We start from the raw sequence: 19,734 nt of genomic DNA on the forward strand, positions 1-19,734 counted from the left end.
TCCATCGTGTGACCAGGAGCCTGCAGGGCGATTGATGGAAGTGGACCCAGGCTCTCTGAAGACTCAGTCTCTTTGCTGCGAACTGCAGAGGGCGCGAGCCACCTCCCAGAGCCAGATGCAGACTAACAACAGTCCCAAGCACGCTGGGCGGCCCCGCCAGAGGCCTCACACATGTGTGCCTCCCCCGACCTCGCCCCGTCCCCAACACTCACGTCCTCTTCTCGTCCCTCATGGAGCTCAGGATGAAGGCTGGCTTCCGGGCCCGGGAGATCTGCGTGATGTCCTGCAGTTCTGTGGGGCACAGGGCAGGGTGGGCAGGGGCCAAGCAGGTGCTGGTCCCCCGCCCCCACTCCACGGGTCCTGGGGGCAAACCTGGAGCTGTGCCCTCAGCCATCTGTCCCTGGCGGGAGCGTCTGCCTCCCACCCCCTGCAAGGGCTCTTCATCCAAGAATACAACTGGCCCCTTGGGGAGCAGTGAGCTTGGAATGCGGAGGGGAGCCCACTGCTCCAGGAATGGCCCCCCACCCAGCCCAGCCAGCTCTCGATTTTCCTGTTTTCCACCCAGAGCCCCAGAGCACAAGCACCCCTGCCCTGCATGCTGTGTGAGCACTTCAGAGCATTTCTTCATGCATGCCAGCCGGTGCTGCGGACAACCACCTTCTCCAGAATCCTTATCCCCGATTTACAGATGAGGCTCATTTAGCCAAAAGGGCTGAGTCAGGACATTCCCTGGGGTTTGACTCCTTGAAGGAACAGAGATAGCCTGACTGCTTCCCAGACATCTCTTGTTCTGATCCCCAGTCTGGAAACTTCCTCAGCTGCCTCAGAGCGGTGCCCTCACCCGCAGCATGCATGTTATGCCTGGGTCCGAGGCCCACCCCGCGCCCACTGAATGCATTAGCTGCTCTCCTGACAAGCAGCCTGGCCCTGCAGGACCTCATCATCCGGATTCTGACAGGCCCGTCCCACCACTGTGCGTGGAGTCTTAGAAGCAGCGAAGCAGGATAGCAGGCTGCCAGGCAATGTATCTCCCCCTCACCAGGGCAAGGGGCCAGAGTGGACGAGATAAGCGCAAGCCTGCCCGGGAGAGGTGGTGGACAGAGCGCCAGGGAGTGGGACGTGTGGCTGAGACAAAGGAGAACAGGGACTAGAGCTGCATCTAACTCAGGGCACAGCGGTCCCTGTGGCTCCTCTAGGCCCAGGACATTACCCATCTGATGCTGCGCCCCAGGCCCACCATCCGGCCTGGCGTGGGTGACTGATTGCCTGTAAAATTGAGAGATAATGATGGGGTGGGGGGAGAGGGGCAGGGTGGAGAGATGCAGAGCCAGAGGGACTAACTGTGGCTGCCTGCTCTGCCCTGTCCTGAGTTCAGGGTTGGCCAGGCTATCCTGTCTAAAGATGCTGGTGTCTGATTCCCCAAGAGTTTAAGAATAGTGCTGGCTTACGAAGAATTGGTCCCTGGCTGCCCTGTTCAGGGAACCCCCACTCCTAAACAATCCAGGGTTCGGGGTGGGCCAGGCCCACAGGAAGCCCAGGGAAGGTCTCCGCCTCCTTGGGGGCCGTCTCCATGGATACCGAGGATGCACAGGGGCACATGCTAATAGCCTGGCCAGTAGGTCACTGAAGGGACTGGAAGAGGCGCACACTGGCTCCGGGCCTGATGGAGACGCAGCAGCATGGCAGAAAGGCTCCTGGGAGAAGCCAGAGAACCCCCAACAGCTCTGAGCCCCCAAGAGCACTCCTCGCTGCCCACCTGAGCTCCCAGGGCATAGAGAGGTCAACAAAGCGCCCACCTTATAGGTGTCCAAGGAACCCTGTCAGAGGAAACGGACCACAGGCCATTAGCCAGCGACCCCAGCAGTCTCCAGACTCTATGAGTTGCTGGCTGCCCCCCGAGGCTGACAAATGCTGCCCATTGCCCCTTGCTTCCTTTAACAACCTCTTCCCTGAGCCCTGTTTCTTTCTTTTGGCATTGCCTGACCCAGGGACCTGGGAACCAGGTGGAGAGGAGGGGGCATGGGAGGGGTGAGGCCTACCTAGGTTGTTTAAGCTGATCGGTGGGGGATGAGATCTTTCCATGGAGAAGGAGGGAGCTGCCGCGGAGCACTGCTCCATCGAGAGCCCTTGCGTGAGTGGGAAGCGGTAGTCGGCCCCCACAGTTCTCAGCAGAGTGAGGAGCGCCTTCCTGGTGACGACTTGTCATGTGTGGGGAGGGGGAGATCGCACAGGATCAGAAACCGACCGGACGCAAATGAGAGGTCCCACCTTTCTGCACCTGGTCCCCTATCCCAGGCCACCTAGGGGTGGCACCTTGGGGGTGCCCTAGAGCCCACCCCACCCTGACACAGCATGTGGACTCTAGTCTGTTACACCCAAAGCAGCTTCTGGGGTCTCGAACTTGGAACATGGATGCGAAGGCTGGTGTTTGAGGAACCCCCCCTTTCCCTTCTATGCCAGTCAAGAAAGCAGGACTCCCACCTCCATGTTGAGCAATTCTCAAGTCTTTTAGAGCTCAACAGGGGTGAACAGCCAGTGGGTATCTACTCCCACCTACCGGATGGGATCACTGAAAACGCACCATGCGCACGCATGCATGCTCGCTGGCACACACTATGAAGTATCACCCACAGCAACCTCCACAGCTCCCCAGAACCTTCCAGAGGGCTCCAGGCGGCTGGTAAGGAGGATCTGCTCTTTCCAGCCCAGAAGCCAAGGCTCACTGAGTGAGCACGCAGTGCATACACCGTGCCAGTGTGCAAGGGGGGCACACATGTCAGGCAGCACATGTCAGGGTACAAGGGGCACGCGTGCCATGCACATGCCTGTGTACAAGCGGGGGGGGGAGCACACGTGTCAGGCAGCAACGCGCCAGCCCGAGGCTGTCCTTACAAGTGATTCCATCAGTGAAGTCTCCACGAGCGGTAAGAAGGCTGCTCCCACTGCCTTCCCCACTCCCACCCCCAGTCTTGGGACCCTGAGGTGGCATGGGGGTCACAGGGAAGAGGGAACTGACTCGGCAAGCCCCCTAGGGCCTCAATCTAGTGGTCAGGGCCCCTGTCCTTGGGAACCAGAAGCTTCCCCTCGGGGCCTCCCAGGTGCTCCGAGGTGCTCCCTGCAGGGAACAGTTGGGGGTGGGGGTAGACAGGATGCAGGCACCTAATGGCTAGGACTCCCTCCTCCCTGCAACCCCCCCACACCCCTCCAACTCTGGTCCCAGAGTGCAGAGCACATACGTTTGCTGATCCTGGAGGCTATGAACGCAGGGGTTTCTCCAAAGTCATTCGGGGTGTCCACCTCTGCACCAAACACGATGAGGGCCTTGATCATCTCTATGTTGTCTTTCTGTTGGGGGATGGAGTGAGGGGGGGTGGGAATAGGCAACAGCTCAGTGACACGTGGAGAGAAAGGACCTCAGCCTCTTCACCCCACAACCCATCACCTTGGGGGGCCTTTCACCAGGATGGGAAGAGACACTGAAACCCTTCTGACCTCCACTCGCAGTCAATCCCATATTGCAAAGTCTACAGTTGGAAGGCCAGTGCCGTGACAAATAGGCTTATGAGTATCCCCATAGGTGAGAATCTAAGAACCCAGGTAGAACCTGGAATGACACCCCCCTCCCCTAGCCTGCCAGCTCCTTCTCAAAGGAAGCAATGCATCTATGACCTGTGTCCCCAGGGACACGGGAACACTGAAAGGTCAGCTGCTGATTGCTTGTAAGAGTAGCAGGAAAGCATGATCAAGGAAAGGCCTGCCATTGAGTCCAGGGGGGCTGGCTGAGTCAGGAGAAAACTGAGCACATGTCTTCCCTGATGGCAGCCCCCTCCCCAGAGCATGTGCAGTGAACGTCTGGAGGTGGGGCAGCGGGGATGGCTGGGCACAGTTCCCAGGACACACCAACAGGCCGGCTGCCAGGAGACCTGAGCACTGGGCTTACGTCTCCCTCTTGGGGTGGATTCCCGTGCCTTAAGCATGAAGAGGTGTGTCTAGGATGCTGTTTTCCAAACGGCTGTTCACACCCCATTAGAAGGTATATGGGCACAGGTAAATGTGTATGTTTTAACTATTAGTTATGTATTCCTTCTTTGGTTACCTTTTATCTGTGGCCCTGGTTTACCACCTATGGTGGTAATAGAACCGATCCTTCAAGTATCGGTTTGCTGCTGCTGCTGCTAAGTCGCTTCAGCCGTGTCCGACTCTGTGCAGCCCCATAGACAGCAGCCCACCAGGCTCCTCCATCCCTGGGATTCTCCAGGCAAGAATACTGGAGTGGGTTGTCATTTCCTTCTCCAATAAGTGTCGGTTTAAGTAAGTTTGAAAGCAAGCCAGGGTTTCTCTGGTAGCTCAGTGGTAAAGCATCTGCCTACAATGTGGGAGACCCAGGTTCGATCCCTGGGTCGGGAAGATCCTCTGGAGAAGGAAATGGCAACCCACCCCAGTATTCTTGCCTGGAAAATCCCATGGGCCGAGGAGCCTGGTAGGCTACAGTCCATGGGGTCGCAAAGAGTCGGACACGAGTGAGTGACTTCACTTCACTTTCTTTCCAAGTGACTAAGCAGCAGCAGCAGCAAAAGCAAGCCAACTTAAAGCAATGATTAAGTACATAATTGTAAAAGTGGTTCATGAATCTGCCAGAAACTGTGCAGATGGAATGCAGGTGATGCAAGTATGGAAGCAGTGGCCTAGGTTAGCACTTCTCAAGGTAGGAACTGTGGACCCCCCATGAATATGGAGACCCTTTAGAGGGCTCCAGAGCTTAGAACTGTTTCATAAAAATATCAAGATGCTGTTTGCTGATTTTTATATAATTGTTTGTTTTCTTTTTGGCTTAGCTGTGGCATGGGGGATTTTTCAGTTGTGACAAGCAAACTCTTAGGTTTCCCAGGTGGCTCAGCTAAGACTCCACCTGCTAATGCAAGAGACGTGAGTTCAATCCCTAGACTTGGAGAAGGAAAGGGCAATCCACTCCAGTGTTCTCCCCTGGGAAATCCCAAGGACAAAGAAGCCTGGTGGGCTACAATCCATGGGGTCGCAAAAGAGTCAGACACGATTTAGCAACTAAACAACAACAACACGCACACTATTATTTGCGGCATGTGGGATCTAGTTCCTTGACCAGGGATCAAACCCCGGGTCCCCTGTATTGGGAACTCGGGAGTCTTAGCCACTGGACCACCAGGGAAGTCCCATGGCTGACTTTTGTACCCATGGTGTAAAAACAACTATGGATAAAACTCGTGGTGCCTTAAGCATGAAGCAAAGCAGTGTCCACAGACTGACTGTTGTCATGGTTTTCTTCTCTGCCACGTGCTCAAGTAAAAAGTAAATTCATTCATTAAAAAGCCAGCTTCGGGGGACTTCCCTGGTGGTCCATTGTTAAGACTCTGCACTCCCAATTCAGGGGACACAGGTTCAACCCCTGGTTAGGGAACCAAGATCCCACGTGCTGCAAGGTGTGGTCAAAAAATTAAAAAAAAAAAGCCAGTCTCTTGATGAAGCACTAAGAAATGTTAATCTTACTACATTTCTACACTGGTGTTTTCAGTGTCATAAAATGGAGAGTGTGCACACGGCGTGTCTGTGGCATAACCAAGTATGACGGTTGTCTCAGGAAAATTCCCATGTGACTGTCTGAGTCGTGAGCTGTTTTTCATGAAACACTGTTTTCACTTGAGAAACGACTAGCAGGCAAACTATAATTGTTCAGCTTTGGGTATCTAGGAGACATTTTCTCAAAAATGAATGCAGTGAGTTGTCACTTCAAGAAAAACAGCTGGCAGTATTTTGTGCCAGTGATAAAACTCAAGCTTTCAAACAAAAACTGGAATTCTAGAAAACTGATATACACCATGATGAGCTTCAATGGTTTCCCCAAATTTAGAAACTGTTCTAATGAAATCATGGTGATATTTACAAATGTGGGGGTGTTGAGACTGTAAAATGAAAGAGTCAACATTTGGAAGCTGGGCATACTCAGTGAACTAGTATTTTCCAAAGATGACACAGAGTCGTGCATATGTTAAAAGATCCATGCAAAGTGCAAGAGATGCCAATAGATTTGACTGCAACAAAGTGTGAAAAGTCCAAGGAAATGGCTTCAGAGTGTCCACTGCGCTCAACTTGTCAGAAACTACCCCTTGTCAAGTTCGGTGCAGACCATGAATCTGAGCAAACTCTGGGAGATAGTGAAGGACAGGGAAGCCTGGTGTGTTGCAGTCCATGGGGTCACAAACAATCAGACATGACTTAGGGACTGAACAACAACAAAGAATATCCACAATTATCTGAAAAGGTACAGTTAACCTATACTTTCCAACTATATATACATCTATGTGAGGCTAGATTTTCTTCATATTTTTAACACATTCAACAACATACTACAACAGAATAAATGCAGCAGAAGACGGGAAAATCCAGGCCTTCTCTGAAGCCAGGCATTAAAACGATTCACAAAAATATAAAACAATAGCAACTGGTTTCTATTATTTTCTGTTTTGGAAAATAAAGTTGATTTTCCATAAATATGTTACTTACAATAGCATAGGCTTGGTAAATCATTCTTGTTTTTTTTTTTAAGTAAAAAAAATTATTTTTCTTTCTTTTCTTTGGCTGCACCAGGTCTTAGTTGTGGCATGCGGGATCTTTGATCTTTGTTGCAGCATACAGAATCTTTAGTTGTGGCATGTGGGATCTAGTTCCTTGACCAAGGGTCAAACCTGCTTTGGGAGCACAGGCTTAGCTACTGGACCACCAGGGAAGAACTAATCATTGTTATTTTTAAATGAATTCATAAGTATCTTGAAAATCCCTCACTTGTAACTTTTAATATGGTCAATATGGATAGATAAAATTCAAATAAAGTGTATGAGATTCTCAATAGTTTTTAAGAGTATAAAAGGATCAGACAGACCAAAAAGTTTGAGAACTGTTCAACTACATAATTCAAAGGGCCCATTCAGTTCTAAAAATGTTCACAGTTCTATTTACAGTTTCAGTCTCTTGGGCAACATCCCCTCTACAATTATGACCTTTGGTATAAAACAGGATGTCTTTGAATCTGTCCTAAATCTACTTCTTTTAGAGTCCCAGAGAGATTTCCTAGTCTATGACTCTAAGACAAGTTGAACAGAATTATGGGTATCTATGGTTTATGAATTACGGGTACAATCACACACACACACACACACACACACACACACACACGCACGCACACACACACACACATCTGTAACAAATAACACTCCCTCCCCTGCATTTAATATGTTCATGCTGTAGTTTTCTAACTAGACTGCAGGCGCTTTAAGGGCAGAAACTGTGTTCTATGATAAACCAACAAAGGTGACCAGTGCCTGCCATGGGCCACCAAGATGTGTACGTAGGCCTGCCTTCCAGAAGCTTAGAGCCTTCCAGGGAGATAAGAGTAACATGCAGATCAAGTTTGCCCTGATGATGCCGGGATGAGAACGAACATCCTAGGGATGCTCACTCTGTGCTGGGTGTTACATGTGCTGCTTAGATATCCCTCATAGAGTTACAGGGTGTCTACCACTGAATCCACTCAACACCTCTGCCAAGCGGGTTACTGACACCTCCATCCTCCACATGAGGAAGTCAAGTCTGGCAGAGATGACGTGAGTTGCCCAGGGCCAAAGTCAGGAGCCAGAGCTGTATTTTCCCCTCTCACAGTGTCCAGATGTCACATGGAGGCATGGGAATGAGAGGTCCCGGAGCGCAGAGGAAGGGATTTTTATTCTGGACTCAGAGGGGGACCTGACCCCTGCCGCATGGGCAGCCAACCTGGGGCTCACCGACATGGCCAGGTGCAGCGGGGTGTTGCCGTGCTCGCCTCGGGCGTCGGCGTTGGCCCCGTGGGTCAGCAGCGCCATGACACAGTCGAAGCGGTTGCGCATGACGGCCACGTGCAGGGCTGTGTTCCCCGCGGAGCTGGTGCTGTTCACATCACAACCCCGTTTCAGCAGCAGGCGGGCCATCTATGGAGACAAGAGTCCCAGCCCCGGTCAGCTGGGCAGCCAGAGTGGCTGTGGCCTGTGGCACCTGATGGCACCTGGGCACAGCCACTTCCTCAGGCCTTGGGCCTCTGGAAAGCTCCAGCAGCAGGAAGAGCCCGGGTGGCAGGTGGCCCCAGACCTTGCCTTCCACACCCCTCAGGAACGGGGGGACAAAAAGCTAAAGATGTGGTGACTTGAAAGGGGCTTCTGAGTCCTTTCCTGGAGTTCACAGGACCCCGTCCTTCCTTGCAACGCTTCCTCTGGGCCCTGCCCCAGAACAGCCCCACTCCCTATGACCCTGCCCGGGACCCTGCAGAGGTAGGACCCCCTCTCTGCGCCTTGGCAACATGCACCCCTGCTCACCAACAGTCCTGGGGGGCCTGGGCTTTGGAACCCAACAGACCTGAGCCCAAAGCTCAGCCTTTCTTCGTCCCCACTGTCTGAGCTGGGAAAGGCCACTGCACCCCCTGCACCTCAGTTTCCTCTGCTGTGAAAACGGGGATGCGAGTTCCCACCTCACAGAGTGAACAAAAGTCCTTTAGGAGGGCCTGACTTGGTGTCTGGCTCCTGCATGAAGGGGCCCACAGTGGCTGGGAGGCTCCTTCCTCCTGGCCCGTCACATTTACAAGCAGGCCATGGCCTTTGAGGGCACCCAGTGCACTGCTGGGCTGTGCTTCCTGGAGATGAGAGATCAGAGGCCTCCACCCTCCCAGGGGGTCAGAGTCTGGCTCAGGGACAGGCCTCAGAGGAGATGCTCGGCCAGGCTCTCTGAAGAAGTTACAGCCACCACCATCACCACCACCATTCACCATCTTCGATTTGCAAGCTACTTGACAATTTATGAAAATCTTCTCATGCACTGCTTTGATGACTTCACAATACCTCCAAAGGTAGGCCATGGACCCCCAGTTCACACATGAGGAAACCACGGAGGGGACACACCAGGATGTCATCTCTCCTCAGGCTTACCTGCCTGGTGGGCCCACTGTGCGATCAATCCCCTGAGTGTCAGGCCTCTCAGGAACCCCCTTCCTGTTGGCAGCTAAGGAACCAGGGGCTCCAGGACCCTCAACCCTGCCCACCCAGCTCATCCTTAGACCCTGCCTACCTCTGCATTCTTGGCCCAGTGGAGGGGGCTGGCTCCATAGCGAGGGTCTTTGCTATGAATCTGGCTGCTGTCCATGCTGACAATCATTTCAGCACACCTGGGGAGAGAGAAGGCATGTGGGAATGAAGAAGGCTGGCGGGGGCGATCTGACATTGAAAGAGGTCATGACTTCATCAAATGGTGAGGGAAAGCTCCTGCAAACAGAGTTGCAACAAAACCAGCCAGCATGCATGTCACGGCATTTCAATGGTATCCCGAGTCCCTCAAGGCACAGCTCAAACCCCCTCCTCCAGGAAGCCTTCCTTGATGACTTCAGTCAGCAATGATCTCTCTCATTGGTGCTGGCTGCAGTGTTGGACAGGCTTGAGGTTAAGCCCCAGCTTCCTGCTGGTGACCTCTGAAAAGTGGCCGGCCTGTCTGCAACATGGGAACCGTCCTAACAGGATGGGATGAGGAATAAAGGAGGATTAAAGGATAAAAGATATTCCAGCACCTGGTCCTGCGCCTGGCACACGGCCACCCTCCATCCTCCCCCACCTCCCTGGTGTTTCAAGCAGGGGCTGCATCCTGTAGGAGGCGGTAGGCAGGGTGTGGGATAGATTAATACTACGGAGGACTACTCTGCCTTAAAAAGGAGGGGCATTTTAACACCTGCGATGACACTAATGAACCTTGAAGACATTAGGCGAAGTGAAACTGGAGCTTCACAGACCCAGCTCTCTATGAAGCTCAGCAGAGCTGACGCCAACAGCAGAGGGGCCTCCAGATTAGGGTTGGGATGGAATCAGTCCCAGTAATCCTAACACTTGTGATTCTCAGAGTGCAACTGCTGGGGCTGCCGTGTGGTGGCAGAGGGATGTGCCTCCTGGGGGTCCTGAGGGGCATGTGGCTGCGTGCAGGGCACACTGAGGGCTGAGACAACTGGTGTTGTCTTATGTGCAACGATCCACACGGGAGGCCTGGGATGTGGCTGCAGCTGTTGGAGGAGGGAGCAACCTGGACAGTATCTTGGAAGTAACCTAGAACAAGCAGGTTCCTGGGGCCAGTAGGGCGGCTACAGTCAAGCCGGAGTGGGGCTGCCGTGCCAGCCCTTGGGTATGGGAGAGCATCACCCATCACATGTGCCCATTTGGATCAGCAACTTGGTAACCTGGTGACTAAGGGGCGGGAGGAGGGTGTTAGGATTGTCTCCAACCATTTGGTCAGGTCTTTCTGAAAGTTCTAGTTTGTTTTGGCTGTGCAAGTTGAGAATCAAGGGAAGGAGGGTTTGCTGAGCTTGGACCAGACCTTCGAGGGGACAGCAAGATCCTTCAGAGGCCAGCGAGGTGGGTGCAAACCCCAGTGGGAGGAAAACTCTGAAGGAGGGTGAGAGTGCCTGCCCTCCACTCGAGGGGGGCCTCTCCCTGTTCTTTCTCAATGTTTATCTAGCACCAAGGTAGATGGAAGGTACTGGAAGGTGCTGTGTAACTTCTGTGTCCCCTGTCCTGGGCTTCTCTCATCCATCTCTGTAAGGCCAGTGCTTAGCACAGTGCCCGGGAACTAAGGGACCAGCTGACTCACTCACTCGTTCGTTCATTCTAGATACTGTACCTGCTGGGTAAGATTTTTAAACAGTCATCTCTTTTACCCCAGCCCCCCACATCCACCACACACACACACACCAATCGTGGAGAATTTTCTTGAGACAGGGCTTTCTAGGGCTGGGGAGAAAGGAACGAATGAATGGTCTAGGGACTCCCCTGGCAGCTAAGACTCCATGCTTCCAATGCAAGGGGTGCAGACTCAATCTCGTGTTGGGGAGCTAAGATCCCACAAGCCACATGGCACAATCATAAATAAATAAAACAGCTAAGTTCTATTTAAAAAAAAAAAAAAAGAGTGGTCCAGAGCTACCCAAGACAAGGGCCTGGCACCTGCATCTCAGCCATGCCACCAGCCAGGAAGGAAGGACACATGAGGTGGATGAGACCTGGGGCCACTATACCAAACATTCCTAGGCTTCCAGCTGGGCGCAGAAGCCATAGAGCCCTGCAGCCGTGAAGGTGTTGTGCAGATCAGACTGAAGGGCTTGGATGAAAGACGATCCAGGTCAGGTAAGGGGGGGCCTCCTGCACTGGGGCACCACCTGGGGAAGCAGGAAACGGGACCCCCCTGAAAAGTTTAAAATTGTTTTTCTCCAGTTTGGTAGAGGGAGTTTCCTGTTCAGAAATTTAGGCGCATCATTGAACAACTTTGAAAGTCCTATTCCTTCCTGCATGGGAGAGTTGGTAGACTGAGATTCACACACCACCACCACTCCCCATTTATCAGATATTCATACTTTCTTTGTGCCAGGGCAGCTCCTGGCACTCAGATCTGACGCCGTCTAATGAGGGGGGCCACTGTTTGCCTGAGTGGAAGGGCTGGCCCTGCAGACAAGAGGCCCAGCGGACCGTGCCGGGCAGGGCGGGCTCTCACCCCTTCTGGGAGAACTTCATGGCCGTGTGGATGGGGTAGCCACCGGGTCCCATGATGTTGCAGCGAGCGTTGCACAGCAGCAGCACGCGGACCATCTCCTGCTTCCCCAGCCGGCAGGCCAGGTGCAGTGGGGTCAGCCCCTGGTTGTTCACCTGGTTCAGGCCGCCAGACGCATTCTTCCCTAGGAGCTGATGGCAAGATCGGGGGTGGGCAGGAGAGTCACACACAGTGAGGCCCCCGACCTGTCCCTCCCCTAACACCCACCACCGTGGCCGTCCCCCTCTGGGGTTTCAGGGAAAGGGAAGCTGGACTCAGTGAGAACCCAGACAAGAACTTTAAGAGAAGCAACAAAGAAAGGAGGCTCCAGGAGCAGGGAGAAGCCGGCTGTGCCAGTGTTGGCTGGGGCATTGGTCTGGCCTGCCTATGGTATGCATGAAAAATTTCTCAATCAGGAAACTTAAAAACAGGTTGTATCTGGGATGGGCACTGGGGGTTTGGGTGGTAGGAAGACTTGCTTTTCACTGCATATCCTTCTATCCTGCCTGAATATTGTTTTGCTCTGTGTAGGTATGATTTAACTAAAAGAAAACAAAACAAGATACCAGTATTCACAAGACAACTGCAAGGATTTTATTTCCTTGGTTGTGGCTGAAAGTTGTCTCCCTGAGGTTAATTATGACCCCTGTGGACCCTTGTGATTGGCTGGGTCTGAGAACAGGTTGGGGACCCAGCAGGGAAGCTGAGGTGCTGGTATCCAGGCCTGACTCGAGGGCAGTTCTGCTGCTCACAGCTCTGTGAGCCTCCCTGGGCACATTTCTTAACTTCACTGAACCTCTGTCTCCTTGGTGAGGAGAGGACAAGAGCCCCTATCCACAGAGAATTAATTAGACTACAGGGCCAGATACAAGACCAGCGATAAAGGACAGGTATTGATAAGAGTGTGTCCCACTCTCTGCTTGGAGCCAGGCTCCATGTGGCACTGTGCTGGGCCCACAGTGGGGTCTCAGTAAGGGTGAAGTTCAACAGTGGGTGCAGAATTCCCTTCCCTCAGAGCACTAATCATAAGACAGGAATACACATTTTCTGGAATAATGTGGTTCCATTCTAATGCCAAGGGCAGAGAGGATATAACCTTTGGAAGAATCTTCTAATTCTAGGCAATAAAATACAGCCCAGTATTCTGTCTCTTCTGATATAGAAGGTAGCTTTTTCGTCACTTGATCTACTTGCCCACAACTTTTATTTTTTATTTTTCTGCCCAGCTAATCAAAACTTTAACAGAAGGAGTCTCTCTGGCACAAATTCCACAGCAGCCCAATGGAGTTTTGTTTGCTTGAGTTCCTGTAAAAAGTTAAGCCCCAGGTCCTGCTGGACCATGGGCACCTCGAGGCAGGAGCTGAAATGCATTCACCCGGCCCAGGGGTCAGGCCTATGGCGGGTGTTTGGGATAAACTGAATTAAACTGATGGGCGGGTCTGGACTTTGAGCTCAGTTTGCTGGGCTGGAGGACTTTCCCTGGGTCATTGGACCAAAGGGGTCAAGGATGTGTCTCTGTGACAAGCTTGCAGAGGAAAGAGTGGGATGGGGGGCAGACCCACCATGGAGGAGCTCGGGCCTCAAGGATCAAGGTGGGGGCAGTGACACCTGAGCCCAGGGTCCCAAAAACAGCCGTGGGCACAGTAAGGTGTGGCCAGCACCAGTTGCCCTGTCCCCACACCTGCTCACCTGCAGCACCTGGGAATTGTCACCCTGGACCGCGTAGTGGAAGGCAGTCTCTCCGCTGTTGTCGGTGACATCCATGTGGGCGTGGCAGTACTGCACAAGCTCCACCAGGATCTCGGTGTCGCCCTTGCGGCAGGCCAGGTGCAGGGGCGTGCAGCCCTCCTCATTCTCCTTGCTATTTGCACAGCTGCAGGGGAGGGAGGGCTGGGGGGGTGAGGGGCGTGGCACCAAGTGGGCGGAGTGCTAAGAAAGCCAAGGACACGCTCGAGGGAGGTGGGCGAGGAGTCCACGAGCCTGCGTGCCCTGCTCAGCCGTCTGGTTCAATCCCAGGGCTGAGTCACCGTGTTATTGTATCTGATGTCACTCGTCTCCTCCATTTTTAGTTCACTGTGCACACCTGCATGAGGGACGTGCCTGAAGGCCACCTCGGCCTGAAATGGGCAGTGCGGTGGTGTAGAAAGAATCGCAGAAGGCAGAAATCTCACCAACCATGGGCAATTCACTCAAGCTTTTTCTAGGCTTCAATCACCTTATCTGCAAAACTATAAAAAACTATAAAAAATAAAACCTGCCAGGCCTGCCCTAGGAAACAGAACTATTGTGAGATGAAACATCATGATGTCTGAGAACAGTCTGCTAAGCTGTCAAGGACAGTGAAGGGTTTTGAACTTTGGGGCTGGGAGCGGAAGCAAGCTGTCTGAGGCGGAAAACTGGAGGTGTGGCCACCTCAGGGCAGGATGGCAAGCTTGGAGCCCTCTGGCCGGCACGGGGCCCTCACCAGGGCTATCCACTGACATATGCGTTGGCCGAACGGATATACCAATGAAAGTGCTGCAGCTTTAGAAGGGTAACCAGGCCTTTGGAAGGTGACACCAAGGAACTGGAGCCTCGTCAGCTGAGTGACCTTACGAGACACATAACCTCTCACTGACGTGACACTACCTCATGGGCATGTCGAGAGGATTCATGGTGTGTCGAAAACAGCAACCAGGGATCTGGCACCTGGTAGCCACTCCAGAAACGTTACAGTGCTCTCTCTGACTTCAGTCAGCATTCCTCCACTCCAACCCAGAGGCAGTGCTGCCCACTTTTCAAGTCACACGTTCTGGGCCACCTCTGATGTTGTGGAGGGGAACTGAGGCAGGACTGAGAACTCCCCATCCCCACGCCCAGTGTCTTCAGGGTCCTGCCCTCCCACCCAACCTGGTCAGGTCCCCCGCCCACCTGATGATGCGGCTGTGATGGAAGCACTCTCGGATGCCCAACTCCACCGCCAGGTGGGCCACCGACCAGCTGGGGTGGTTGCGTATGAGGTCGGTCAGCTGCTGCAGGACCTCAGCTTGCAGGATGTGGGTGGAGCTCTCGTAGAAGGGTGGCAACTGGGAAGAATACTGCTGGAAGTTCACCAGGGCGTCGGCCTCTATCTCCAGCTGGAAGAGTCTGAGGAGGCAGGGCAGAGGAGGAAGACATGAAAATCAGCCAGGAGAGGCCCTCAGTCCGTGCCCTTGATGGAATCCGAAGACTTGCATCCCCTCAAACAGGTCCCTGCCTGCTTCCAGGTGTGGACTGACCTGCTCCAGCTGGACTCTCCTTCCTCCCACACACACCCTTACATGGAGGTGGTGCTTCCTTTTTATCTGAAAAGATTTCCTGTCTTTTCTTTCTTTCTTTCTTTTTTCATTTATTTTTATTAGTTGGAGGCTAATTACTTTACAATATTGTAGTGGTTTTTGTCATACATTGACATGAATCAGCCATGGATTTACTTTTCTTTCTTTTTTAAAAAATAACATCACATATATTTTCACAAGCACTGCTGCATACCCATGGCCCGGCATGTAATCAAAACTCACCAGGCATATGAGGAGATAAGAAAATATGAAGGAAAACCAACAGAAACAATATACAACAGAAATAGATCTCTAAGTAGGGGTGGGGGTGGGGCTGCAAACACTGAAGCTATCTGACACAGACGTTAAAATAACTGTGATAATATTCAAGAGGACAAAATAGACAATTTTGGCAAATCACCTTAAACTATTAAAAACAAGAACCAACCAAGTGGAAATTGAAGAACTGACAAATACAATAGCCAAAATTAAGAGCTCAATGGCTAGGTAGAGTAGCAGACTGGACAAGGCTGAATAGAAAATTAGTGAAAAGGAAGATAGGTCAGAAGAGAGTATGTAGAATAAAGCAAGGAGAGATAGAATCTTGGAAAATACAGGAAAATAGATAAAAGACATAAATCCCCATGACCAGAGGAGCCTGGCAGGCTACAGTCTGTGGGGCCACAAAGTCAGACATGACTGAGTGACTAAGCACATAGAATATAAAATGAAAAGATCTAGCACACATATAGATGGAGCCACAAAAATGGAATAGAAAAAGAATTACATAGGACTTTTCTGGTGCTACAGTGGATAAGAATCTGCCTGTCAATGCAGGGGACATGGGTTCAATCCCTGGTCTGAGAAGGTTCTACGCGCTTCGGAGCGACTAAGCCTATGTGCGACAGTTACTGAACCTTTGCTCTAGAGCTCATGAATTGCAACTACTGAGCCTTTGTGCTGCAACTGCTGGAGCCCGTGCACTAGAACCTACACCTGACCACAAGAGAAGCCACCACAATGAGAAGCCCACTCGCCACAACCAGAGGGTAGCACCCACCCTCTGCAATGACAGAAAGCCTGCACACAGCAAGACCCAGGGCAACCAAAACCAAAATTAGTTACTTAATTTTTTAAAAAAGAAAGAGAACTGTACAGAAACCACACTTGAAGAGTTAAGGACTATGAACTTTCCAAAACTGATGGAAAGCATTATTCCATCAATTTTAGATATCTTATATATATAGGATATAAAATATCCTAAATCCTAAATTACTAATCTACCCCCTCACCAAACTCACACTTACACTGCTCCCACTGGGCCACTGAGCAGTGGTAATGTATATGTCTTTATTCTTTAATCTTCCCTGGTGGTTCAGATGGTAAAGGATCTGCCTGCAGTGCAGGAGACCCAGTTTTGATCCCCTGGGGGTCAGGAAGATCCCCTGGAGAAGGGAATGGCTACCCACTCCAGTATTCTTGCCTGGGGAATTCCACGGACAGAGGAGCCTGGTGAGCTATAGTACATGGGACTGCAAAAAGTCAGACACAACTGAGCAACTATCTTTCACTTTTTACCCTTTAATCTTGCTTTGTAACTGTTTTACCAAGACAGTATGGTGGAAGTTATGCTGTCCTAGTTTCTGGATCAAGGCTTTAAGAGACTGGAAGCCTCTATCTCTTTTTTCTTGGAACTCAACCACCACACTGCAGGGAAGCTGAAGCACCTATGGGGATGACTCTGGGCCTTGAAACCTTAATGCTGAATGAACTCCCAGTCGACAGTACAGTACAGTACAGTGAAGTCGTTCAGTCATGTCTGACTCTTTGCGACCCCGTGGACTGTAGCCCGCCAGGCTCCTCTGTCCATGGGATTCTCCAGGCAAGAGTACTGGACTGGGTTGCCATTTCCTTTTCCAGGGGATCTTCCCAATCCAGTCAACAGCCAGCACCAACTTGCCAGTTGTCAGTCATCTTAGAACTGGATCATGCAGTCAAGTCACCCCAGATAATACCATGTACTGAGTTGGCCAAAAAGTTCATTTGGGTTCAAACATACTTTTTGGCCAACCCAATAGAATCAAACTGAGCCTTTCCCAACTAAGGTGTGCTCAACTCACAGATCTGTGGGCTAAATAACATACTATTTTAAGCCACTAAGTTTTGGAGGAGTCTGTTGCATAGCAATAACAGAGAGTAACATATATTGGTCAACATATTGTAATGTGGCAATAATTGACACATGTGCCACATTACAGCTGCTAAAAACAAAATGCAAAGAGAAAACAGTAAAAAAGGGAAAGAGGAAAAAAACTGTCTTTAGAAGGCAAGCATCAGACTCAACAATGAAGCTCAACAACAAGCTCAACAATGGAAGTCAGAGATAATGAGATGACATCCTAAAGAATTAAAAGAAAATAAATTGCATTAAGAATCCCACATCCAGAAAAAAATTTCAAGTATGAATTTGAAATTAAAATATTTCATCAAACAAAGGATAAAAAAAGACAGAAAAGGAAACAGGTCGATTGTTTCATTAGTGGACCCAAACAAAAGGAAATATAAATGGATTCTTTTCAGGTAGAAGGATCTTGACCCTAGGTGGTGGTCAAAGAGGCAGGAAAAAAAAAATTAAGCACCACAAAAATGGTAAATATGGCAGTGAATCTAAATAAATACTGACAGTGTAATGTCTTATTGGATTTAAATTAAAATACTATAAAAAGAATAGATGGCATAGAAGTCTTAAGGGCGATAAATGGAATTAAAGGGTTATAAGACCCCTTTATTGTTCTGGAAGCTGTCAAAGTATCAATTGTAGTTCTGTAAGGTCAAGGATCATCAAAAAAGCAAGAGAGTTCCAAAAAAACATCTATTTCTGCTTTATTGACTATGCCAAAGCCTTTGACTGTGTAGACTACAATAAACTGTGGAAAATTATGAAAGAGAGGGGAATATCAGACCATTTGACCTGCCTCTTGAGAAATTTGTATGCAGGTCAGGAAGCAACAGTTAGAACTGGACGTGGAAAAACAGACTGCCAAATAGGAAAAGGAGTATGTCAAGGCTGTATATTGTCACCCTTCTTATTTAACTTATATGCAGAGTACATCATGAGAAACGCTGGGCTGGATGAAGCACAAGCTGGAGTCAGGATTGCTGGGAGAAATATCAGTAACCTCAGATAAGCAGATGACCCTTATGGCAGAAAGTGAAAAAGACCTAAATAGCCTCTTGATGAAAGTGAAAGAGGAGAATGAAAAAGTTGGCTTAAAGCTCAACATTCAGAAAACAAAGATCATGGCATCCTGTCCTATCACTTCATGGCAAATAGATGGAGAAACAGTGGAAACAGTGGCAGACTTTATTTTTGGGGGCTCCAAAATCACTGCAGATAGTGACTGCAGCCTTGAAATTAAAAGACGCTTATCCTTGGAAGGAAAGTTATGACCAACCTAGACAGCATATTAAAAAGCAGAGACATTATTTTGCCAACAAAGGTCCGTCTAGTCAAGGCTATGGTCTTTCCAGTGGTCATTTATGGATATGAGAGTTGGACTATAAAGAAAGCTGAATGCAGAAGAATTGATGCTTTGAACTGTGGTGTTGGAGAAGACTCTTGAGAGTCCCTTGGACTGCAAGGAGATCCAACCAGTCCATCCTAAAGGAAATTAGTCCTGGGTGTTCATTGGCAGGACTGACGTTGAAGCTGAATCTCCAATACTTTGGCCACCTGATGCGAAGAGCTGACTCCTTTGAAAAGACACTGATGCTGGGAAAGGTTGAGGTGAGAGGAGAAGGGGATGACAGAGGATGAGATGGTTGGATGGCATCACTGACTCAATGGACATGAGTTTGAGTAAACTCCGGGAGTTGGTGATGGACAGGGAGGATTACCATGCTGCAGTCCATGGGGTCGTAAAGAATCAGACACGACTGAGCAACTGAACTGAACTGAACTGAACTGAAGGTCAAGGATGTATGTTACAATCTCTAGGGTTCTATCAAGAACTGTGAAGGGTTTCAGATTTTACCCTAGTTGCAAACTAACAAGTCTGTCTGACACAGTTTCATGGATGCTGGCAGAAGACACAAGATTCCTGGATCAAAGATAAAGGGCAACTTATTACTCACAGCAATAGCATTTGTGCCAGAGGATCAGCATTTGCGCCAATTCTCTGGTACCCATTTCCCAGAGGGTGACAAGAAGAGGGTCAGGTGACACCTGCTCATGTTGCCTTAGAAGAGAGAAACCCTGAGAGCAGGGAACTTGAATCTGTTAAAAATCATCAATGAGAACATCTGTCTAAGCTTTGCTCTGGAGGAAAATATTATCTTGATTACACAGAAGAGTAAGCAAACCTACACTTTGCTCTAGAAAAAGACCCTGCCTCTATCTTCCATGGCTATTTACGAGACAAACATCCTTGTAAAGATAGTGTAGAACAAAGGCAGTCAGAGTCTCTGCTTGTAAGATGCACAAAAACACAAAAGGCCCATGGAGAACTACCTCCCAAAAGATATCATTAAAAGATAATAATAGAGTATAGATTTCCAAGCTAATAGAGATGGGTAAAATGGAATAATAAGAAGAAAACATTCAATCATGAATTGCAAAAGCACTATGCTAAGTGAAAAAAGTCAGATTCATAAGACTGTATGATTAAAATGAAAGCTCTCAGAAAGCTGGGAATAAAAAGGAACATTCACAATGCAACAGAACAACACATGGAACCAACAAAAGTGTGTATCTGGGTATTACTTTTGAATCCTGCAACTTTACTAAATTCATAGATTAGCTCTAGTAATTTTTCTAGGGTGTGTT

At 50.1% G+C, this 19,734-nt stretch overlaps 1 protein-coding gene across 5 annotated transcripts in view; it reads right to left on the bottom strand.

Moving 5' to 3' along the window:
- The window catches only part of PLA2G6 (phospholipase A2 group VI), a 56,706-nt gene that overhangs the window by 16,182 nt on the left and 20,790 nt on the right, over window positions 1-19,734 (bottom strand). For 4 of the 5 annotated variants that reach the window (XM_070453315.1, XM_070453314.1, XM_070453313.1 and 1 more), the window contains 8 exons: window positions 14,524-14,739; window positions 13,303-13,486; window positions 11,578-11,765; window positions 9,121-9,217; window positions 7,812-7,994; window positions 3,237-3,345; window positions 2,040-2,198; window positions 213-291 (listed from right to left, as the gene is read on the bottom strand). In XM_070453315.1, the coding sequence (XP_070309416.1) occupies window positions 213-291; window positions 2,040-2,198; window positions 3,237-3,345; window positions 7,812-7,994; window positions 9,121-9,217; window positions 11,578-11,765; window positions 13,303-13,486; window positions 14,524-14,739 (1,215 nt within the window). The remainder of the gene's footprint in view (window positions 1-212; window positions 292-2,039; window positions 2,199-3,236; window positions 3,346-7,811; window positions 7,995-9,120; window positions 9,218-11,577; window positions 11,766-13,302; window positions 13,487-14,523; window positions 14,740-19,734) is intronic. The other variant, XM_070453316.1, reaches the window with a different exon arrangement.

The sequence above is a fragment of the Odocoileus virginianus genome, chromosome 23 (assembly GCF_023699985.2).
Source record: "Odocoileus virginianus isolate 20LAN1187 ecotype Illinois chromosome 23, Ovbor_1.2, whole genome shotgun sequence".
NCBI lineage: Eukaryota > Metazoa > Chordata > Mammalia > Artiodactyla > Cervidae > Odocoileus > Odocoileus virginianus.